Here is an 8826-nt window from a genome sequence, read left to right as displayed (position 1 = left end):
TGTGTGTGTGTGTGTGTCTGAGCTCAGCTGCTGGAACCAAACAGAGCAGAAGAACAGAATAGATCTAGAGCAGATTATAATAGAACTAGAACGAAATAAAATAGAAGCAAACAGAAGATTAAAATAGGACAACCAATTCAATGAGGACCTTCAGAGACCTTTTACAGCACCTGGACTTTATTTATTGGCTGTATATTGATCCAATTCATCTATATATATGAGAAGAAATATACTACTAACCCTGTATGATTACTATCACTGACTGTGTTTACATTCACAAAATATTCCGTTTTTTGCATCTTAATCCGAAAAAGACAATATTCCTACCAAGCTGTTTAATAAAACTAGATATTCCACTACTTAAGGATACACGATTATTATCTGTGAAGATAAATTCTAGCCGATAAATTAGCGGTTGATATTAATTATAATTTATTTGGAAATGCAGAATGATTGATTGATTTCACTGAAAGCTAAATGTTTGTTTGATGAACTCGAAACAAATAATTGAACATCCGAAGAGTCGGAACTGTTTGTTTGTTTCTGTTGTGTTAAAACTGATGTCAGTTAGATTTAGTTTGAACAGAGCTATGAAATATTAAAGCACCCGTCTCTGCTCGCTACATCTCTGCCTTTCTTTACCCTCTAAAAGCTACAGGTCAGGAACTTGCTTTTAAAACACAGAAATACGATATTATGGCTGCAAAAAGAAACCATATTGTGCATCTCTACCGCTAATATTCCCGTTTACATGCAGCTGTGCAAACTAATTAACTGCTTTGCATCAAGGCTGTCACAATACCAGAATTTTAAACTTCACTACAATACTGCTATAAAAAAGGAATATCAATCTGTCCTTCGATACCATGGAAAAAGGAAATTAAAGGTCTTAGGCACACAAAATGAAATAAATAATTAACCTGCACACAGGTACTTTGGATACTACTGAACAATAGTATCGTATTGGTTTAAACATGGTGGTATTCAAAGTATTGATACCTTTAACAACCTTACTTTGCATCAAACAAGGATTTTTCCACTGGTGGCGAGCACAGCCTCTCTTTCATTCGTACGAATTCAAAAACCTGTTGATATCTGGAGTCTTTCATAATGTTTAAAAGTAGCCGTGTTTCTCCTTCTGACCAGAAATAAAGACTTTCTTTTGTGCAAACTCACAAACGGAGACACATACTCCGATTACTCTGTTTAAATGTCCAAAGAATGCTCCTAAAACCTGAATAAAATCAGCATATCCTAGATTTTCTAATTGGAAATACTGAATAATTACAGTTTTTATGTTGCAGTGGATTCTGGGAGGTCGTTTAAAAGTTGCTTTTACGTGTTCGAGCTGTAAAACTGAGGACGGTTTGTGTTTGAACCATTACCACGTTTCCCTCTGTCTAATTTTCCAGCGACATCCATCATCTCATTAAAAACTCGTATCTAATCAGATCTCTGCACACAAATTAACATGACGTCATGGTTCGTAGTTTAGCTCCGCCTCTGCTGTCTCATCTGTGCGATGACATCACCAGGGGGTCTCCCGGCGGACTGCAGAGATTGGTGCAGACGTGGATAGACCACTGTGTTCTCCACAGGGATTGGTTGCTGTACTGGTGAGGTCACCTCTCTCTGGCAGTAGTTATTCATGAGAACAGGCTGACTTGACGGATCTCTCAGACAGCAGCAGCATTAGAGAGCACATCAGGCAGATAACCGGCCAGTAAAAGTCAGTCAGAGCTTTGTTAGATGTTAACCAGTAGCATCATGTGAAGCTTACAGGCTGTTGAGGCCAGAAAACAATGACTGGAATGATTACAGAAGGTTTAAATGAGTTAGCATTTCAGCTTTGAGATGTATTTTTGTGGTGGAAGCTCTGCAATGTCAGATGATGATGGTGAGTACAGATGCATTATGTAGTTATTATGTAGTGTAGTTTCAGTCTGTTGCAGTTTGTCTGTGAATTAAATCTCTGCGATGGTTTAATTACAGCTTCAGTACCAGTTTCAGGAACTGGTTGAGGTTTGGAGCCAGTTGGAAACCTTGGTAAAACATCTTAACCAGTAGAAAGAACTGGAAGAAGTCCAGAACTTCAGAACGTCCAGATTAGATGAACTGGTTGAGCTTCAGAACTAGTTAAGAGAAACTAGTCAAGCTTCTAAACCAGTAAGAGGAACTAGTAGAGCTACAAAACCGTTCGGGGGGATCTGGTTGAGCTTCAGAAAAAGTCAGAGGAACTGGTAAATGTCTGGAACCAGTTGGAAGAAGTGTTGGGACGCTTCATAGCAACATATAGAAACTGGTGAAGTTTCAGAACCAGTAAGAGAGACTGGTAGAGCTTCAGTACTGGTTAGAAAACTGGTGAAGGCCTGGGTCCAGCTTAAAGAAATTGTGTAGCTTTAAAATTTGAAAGAGCTTCAGAACCAGTTAGATGAACTGGTAGAGCTTTGCATCTATTTGGAGAAATTGGTAAAGTACCACTTTGAGGAAGCGATGCGTTCCAGAGCAACATACAGGAACCAGTAGCACTTCAAAACCAATTAAAGGAGCTGGTAGAAGTTTCGAGCAAGTCATAGTAATGTTTGTGTTTCTTTGTGTTTCAGATGAGGGGCCGTACACCAAACACTCTGCCGGGTCGCGACCTCCAGATGGAGCGCTGGCCATCAGGAGGCAGAGTATACCAGGTAACGCACAAAACCCACAATTATTCTGCTTTTATGGTCTCTGTGAGCTATCCTTTGTTACCTGTTCTCTTCTGGTTCTGCTCTGTGCGAAGCCACCAGCAGAACTAATAAGCACCCCGACGAAGGTAACAGCTCTGAAAATAGAACACACACAAACAGTTAGCTGATGTTTTCTATCCGTGTGACCTGCAGGAAGATGCTTGCAGTTGCAGTTTATCTCCTCCCACCTGGAGCTGGTGGCCTACTTGCAACTTCCTATCCGAACACTGCAATCAGAATCTTCAGATATTTCTGTGACAACAAATGAACATTAAATATCAGAGACCTGGAACAGCTGTCAAAACAATGTAATTGATAGTAGAGAGCTGTTAGAGCGAGGGACAACCTTCCAGCTCGCTGTTTCTCCAGTGATTAAATGAGAATACGAGGCACAGGTCCAACCGATAAGATCTTTCTTTGGAATTATTTTAAAGAACAGGTTGAGGTTCGGAGGAGTTTATATGGAACTGTAAACCTTCAGGAAGAGCTGATAAACGATGCAGTGGAGCACCAAACGGTTTAAAAGAAACTAGTAAAGGTTTTGAAATAGTTAAAGGAACAGATGGAGCTTTAAAACCAACTAGAGGTTCTGGTGGAGATACAAATCCAGTTGATGGAGCTTTAAAGCCACTTAAAGAAACTGGGAAATCTGAACTGCTCCAGCTTCTGAACAAGTTGGGGGAACTGGCAGAGGTTCTGAACTAGTTACGGGGCTGTTAGAGTCGTTGAACCACTCAGAGGAACTGGTGGAACATCAAAAACCATTTAGAAGAACTGGTAAATGTTCAGAACTGGATAGATTACTTGGTACTAAAGAGCTGTAAAACCAGTAAAAGGAACTAATAGTGCTTCGGAACCACTCAACCGGTAGAGCCCTGATCCGCTTACTGGAACTAGTGGAGCTTCATAACCCAGAGCAACTGGTACAGGGTTGGAACCAGTCAGATAAACTGGTTGAACTTAAGAAACCAGTAGATGCTGAAAGTCGTGGATTTGGTGGATTTTCAGAACCATTTAGAGGATTTATTGAACCCTCAGAACCAGTTAGTGGAATTGGTTGCGCCATTGAGATAAAATGATAAAGGCTTAAAACTAGTTAGAGGAACTGGTTGAGCTTAAGAACCAGTTACAAGAGTTGGTAGAACTCCAGAACCAGTCACAGGAAGTGGTGGAGCCACGAAGCTACGTACGTAAACTGGTAAAGCTTTAAACCATTTAGTTTAACTGGTAGAGCTTCAGAACCATGTCAACAAACTCGAAACCACCACTAACCGTCCTCATTGTAGGATTTTACTTGTAGACTCTGCTGCAGACACTCTTCTTATTCAGGCTGAGAATAAATCTGAACTAGTGAAGCTGTAACAAACCGTTTTCCTCTGAGAGAAGCTTTCGTTGTAATTCTTTTAGTGTGAAGTTAACCGTTTGTGAAGTAACGCTTTCAAAAGTTTTTCCCCCGCCGCTGCAGGAAACTGGTTCGTCTAACATTTGATCAGAGCGGCAGATTTTGGGGTTTCCTTTTTCAGACTGTGAGTCAGAGCTGATGTTTTAGGAAAGTTGCTCTCACTCCTTGTAAAGCCTCTTTGGAGGAAGAAGATGGGGGAGGAGAAAAAGACAATGATGGTCACTGCCAAAGATCAGATGTCTAAATCCTGTCTGAATGAAAGAGGGCCAAGCTCTGCCTGATTAATATTAAAATATAATATTTTAATGAAATCCTGCTTCCTGTTTTATCACCTGAGCACCGCTCACATCAGATTATACCAGGTCTGCTCTAAAATATGTCCCTCTCTCTCTATCCATCTCTCCTGCTGTTAAATATTTCAGGCCTTTGATGAAATATAAATGGCCGACAGAATAGAAGATGACTTCACTTCTCTTCTTTTCCAGATTATTATTTTATTTCTCCGTGCTGAGAGAGAGAGTTAAGGGAGTAAACTGTGAAGTCAGCGTGCAGCGACAGAAAAGAGGGAGAAACTGAATAAATAAAGCCTGAGGAAATAAAAGAGTTTAATTGTGCAGTAAAATAATTTTACGGGAGGGAAAGTGTTCAACCAATCACCTGTTCTTGGTGCGATGTAGACGAGTTTCGGGGCTGCTCGGTGGTGGAGCTGATGAAGAAGGAGGGGACGACGCTCGGACTGACGGTTTCAGGCGGCATCGACAAAGATGGGAAGCCCCGGGTTTCTAACCTGCGACAGGGAGGCATCGCTGCCAGGTAACACATCACTCTGTTTATCTTTCTAATCTTTTCATCTTTAGTATTTTTCTGTTTTCTATTCTGTTCTGTTCGACTCCAGTAGACACGTTTGGAAATACAATGAGACTGAATGACATTTTAAAATCATATTAAATGTGTTTTAATGGGTTTTCAAGTTCTGATGGAGAGTTATTGTGACTGTAATCATAAATCACATACATCCACTACATATATGTTATTAAAGGGACAATTCACCTGAAAATGGTGCATTGATTATCTTGGAGATATTGGCAGTAGAGTCTGCGTTCTCTCTAATATAATGAAACTAGATGTGGTGCTCAAAGTGCCCCAAAAAAATACATTTGAATAACTCAACGACAAAGTCTCGGTCCAGAAATTATATTATCCAAAGTGGACCGAAACAAAATAAAACAGTTCCAACAGTAAATCCTGAATTTACAGACGTTGAGGAGAAGCAACTCAGGCCATAATGTTCTAAATCTTTAACCTTTAACTTGAGTTAACGTAATCTACTCTGTGGAATCAGTTCAGGCTAACTGAAGTCAGGCATTTCCCTACTCCACTATCACAAATGTAACTTCATCAAAGTGAAATCGGAGCAAACGTTCTGACTGTTTGTGCAGGAGCGACCAGCTGAACGTGGGCGACTACATCCGCGCCGTTAACGGCATCAACTTGGCCAAGTTCAGACACGACGAAATCATCAGTCTGCTGAAGAACGTCGGGGAACGAGTCGTGCTGGAGGTCGAGTACGAACTACCGCCTGTCTGTAAGTGCTGCCAGAAGTAGTGGGACATTGGTACATTAGGAGTATATTTATAAAGCTGCAGGAGGTCAGAGGTGATGTTTATGTGTTGGTGTTCTGGTGTGTTGCAGCGGTGCAGGGGTCAGGGGTCATGTTTAAGAACCTAGAAGTCACACTTCACAAAGAAGGAAACAGTTTCGGCTTCGTCATCAGAGGTGAGTAGAGCTCGGTGTGTTTTGTGTGTGTGTGTGTGTGTAGGTGTGTGTGCGTATTAAAAATAAATGCATGACATGACTGTGTTTGCAGGTGGGGCCCATGAAGACAGGAACAAGTCTCGCCCTATCGTCATAACAACCATCAGGCCAGGCGGTCCCGCTGACAGGTGAGTGACCTCCGCCTGTCTTTGTGATGTTTTTGTCCCTCGAGAGCCTCTGTAGAAACCGTCCTCTCTCTCTCTTTCTCTCTCTCCAGAGAAGGAACCGTCAAGCCGGGCGATCGGTTGCTAAGCATTGATGGGATTCGTCTCCACGGCAGCACGCTATCAGAGGCCATGAGCATCCTGAAGCAGTGCGGGCAGGAAGCCACGCTGCTGATCGAGTACGACGTCTCAGTGATGGGTCAGTTTAAACTCTCTATTACTATTTTAGTGGTTAATACTCCCATTAATATTAATATTGGAGCATAAGTTCTAACTAGACCTAAAACAATTTCCTGAAATGAATCAGCAGCTATTTTAATAATCAATCAATTGTAAAAATGCCAAACATTTGATGATTCCAGTTTTTTTAATGTGAGGTTTTGCTGCTTCTCTTTGTCTTTTATTATAGTAAATTAAATATATTTGCATTTTGAACTCATATTGAACAAAAAAAAGCTATTTGAAGACGTGTCACATTGTGCCCCAGAAAGTTAATTTATCTCTATTTTCTGATGTTCTATAGACCAAACAATTAATAGTTTAATAGACAGACTAATCAGTTTAATTGCTGATGAAAATACTCCAAGCTACTAACTAATTCACACTCCACTTCACTACTCCAGTCAGTAACAGACTTGATTGGAGTAGATTATTTCTTGTTTATTAATTTTAACAAAATGAAGATTTTTTATTGTACAATAAATTGTGTAGTAGTAAATCAGTCAAATTTGTATTGAGGCATTAAGAATTACTAAATAGAAATAGTCAATGATGTCGCTGAGGGTGTTTATGTAGGTTATAAAGAGGCATCTGTATTAAAGTGAGCTGTTGAATTGAATTTAAAACAAACTTTAAAAGATTTAAAATAAAATGTGACACATTTTGAGGTAATTCTGATTCAAAAATGAAAACAAAGACAAAATAAAAGGCGTAAACACAACATTGGAAGGCAACAGATGAGCACTAATTATAGAAAAAACTCAGTTTTGTGGTCGAGTTAAAGAAGGTTTTGAGACATCCAGGCATTAATCTACTGTAATTAATGCACAAAAGTCATCAAAATAAAGTTGAGGATCGTCTGCATAATAATGATTCAGAATATTAGTAATGTGAATAATAAGACCTGGAGGAATGACATGTAGAGATTAAATGAAACAGGACTAAGAAGTGAACCCTGTGGAACCCCTTTATGAAGTCTCGTACTGTAAAATACAAGAAAATTATTTTATAAAACAACCAATTTGTGTGTCCGTGTTGCCCCTCTGTCAGATTCAGTTGCCACGGCGTCAGGACCGCTGCTGGTGGAGGTTGCCAAGGCGACGGGTTCCAGTCTGGGCGTGGCTTTGTCCACCTCCATGTTCTGCAACAAGCAGGTTATCATCATCGACAAGGTCAAACCAGCCAGCATAGCAGACAGGTACCTGACCTCTGACCCCAAACCAGGGAGAGACTCAACTTTTTATCCCCCGATACTCCGAGTACCAGTCGTCTTTTTTATTTTTTAACTGCTGATGTGTGATTTGTGTATTGTGTGTGTGTGTGTATTGTGTGTGTGTAGGTGTGGCGCTCTTCATGCAGGTGATCACATTCTGTCTGTTGATGGGAAGTCGATGGAGTTTTGTTCTCTGGCTGAAGCCACTCAGCTGCTTTCTGCCTCCTGTCAGACCGTCCGCATGGAGATCCTGCCTCAACACCAGGCCCGACCGGCCCTGAACGCACCACAGCACGGTATAAACACACACATACATAACAGGGCCGACAGGCCCTGAACGCACCACAGCACTGTATAAACACACCAGAGTTATTATAGTTTTGCATTTTTCATTATTTCATTTTATTTATTTATTTATTTTTACATTTTTGTTTTCAGTTCAGTTAGTTTCACTCAGTTTCTAGAGCGGGTTTGCTTATTTTAGTTCAGTTTATGTTGTTTAAAAATGTTTAGTTTTAGTTTAGTTTCAAAATTTCAAATTCAAAAGTTCAGAATAGCTGTTACAATTCAAAAATTGACTCATAGTCATCTTCACATCCCAGTCTCAATAAACGTATGCTCCAACGCCTCCTCATGCTTGTGTCTGACTGGTTCTGTAGTTAGTACACAATATTGTTTCAGGTCGTTTTAGTTTTTTCTAAGTCTACTTTCTATCTATTTATAATAACCTTCAAACACACACAGCAGGCCCAACCAGCCCTGAACGCACCACAACATCGTTCCCTTTATTAAAACGCACACTAGTGGATCATCAGGCACAATTTTACTGTTTTTAAAATGTTATTTTTATAGTATTTTATATCACAAATACAAACAACGTACAGAAGAGGATTCAGATCATAATATATCCCGTGGGCTTCGATGAATGCCTCGAGAGGAGAGGGTGAACCACCGCGGTAAAACATACAAATGCATGATTTAATAAAAATGAATAACATACTATAAAAGATTACATAATTAATATGTAATCTTTTATAAAGCTGTGACACAGGCAGCTACCTTACCCTGACTCTGACCTTTCTTCCTGTCCTAACCCAAACACCCTCCTCTGTGTGTGTGTGTGTGTGTGTGTGTGTGTGTGTGTGTGCGTGCAGTCAAGGTGCAGCGTAGTCCCCGCCCCCTCCCCTGGGAGCCGGAGCTCTCGCACATTCTCGTCCTACTACACATACCAACCTACACAATCAGCTGCCAGATCGCACAACCGCCTACAAACAACCCCTCTCTCCAGTT

General features: G+C 40.5%; 1 protein-coding gene across 1 annotated transcript in view; it reads left to right on the top strand.

Annotated features, from left to right (window-relative positions):
- The first annotated feature begins 1881 nt into the window (after window positions 1-1881).
- Window positions 1882-8826, top strand: part of LOC118342013 (glutamate receptor-interacting protein 1-like) — a 32098-nt gene continuing 25153 nt past the window's right edge. The window contains exons 1-10 of the mRNA XM_035680443.1: window positions 1882-1897; window positions 2604-2684; window positions 4803-4938; window positions 5565-5710; window positions 5818-5901; window positions 5993-6068; window positions 6158-6303; window positions 7374-7521; window positions 7663-7832; window positions 8691-8823. Of these exons, the coding sequence (XP_035536336.1) occupies window positions 1882-1897; window positions 2604-2684; window positions 4803-4938; window positions 5565-5710; window positions 5818-5901; window positions 5993-6068; window positions 6158-6303; window positions 7374-7521; window positions 7663-7832; window positions 8691-8823 (1136 nt within the window). The remainder of the gene's footprint in view (window positions 1898-2603; window positions 2685-4802; window positions 4939-5564; window positions 5711-5817; window positions 5902-5992; window positions 6069-6157; window positions 6304-7373; window positions 7522-7662; window positions 7833-8690; window positions 8824-8826) is intronic.

The sequence above is a fragment of the Morone saxatilis genome, unplaced genomic scaffold (assembly GCF_004916995.1).
Source record: "Morone saxatilis isolate NCDOM2014 unplaced genomic scaffold, NCSU_SB_2.0 Contig10, whole genome shotgun sequence".
NCBI lineage: Eukaryota > Metazoa > Chordata > Actinopteri > Moronidae > Morone > Morone saxatilis.
Note: the sequence above shows the minus strand (reverse complement) of the source record. Positions and strands in the feature narration are given on the sequence as shown.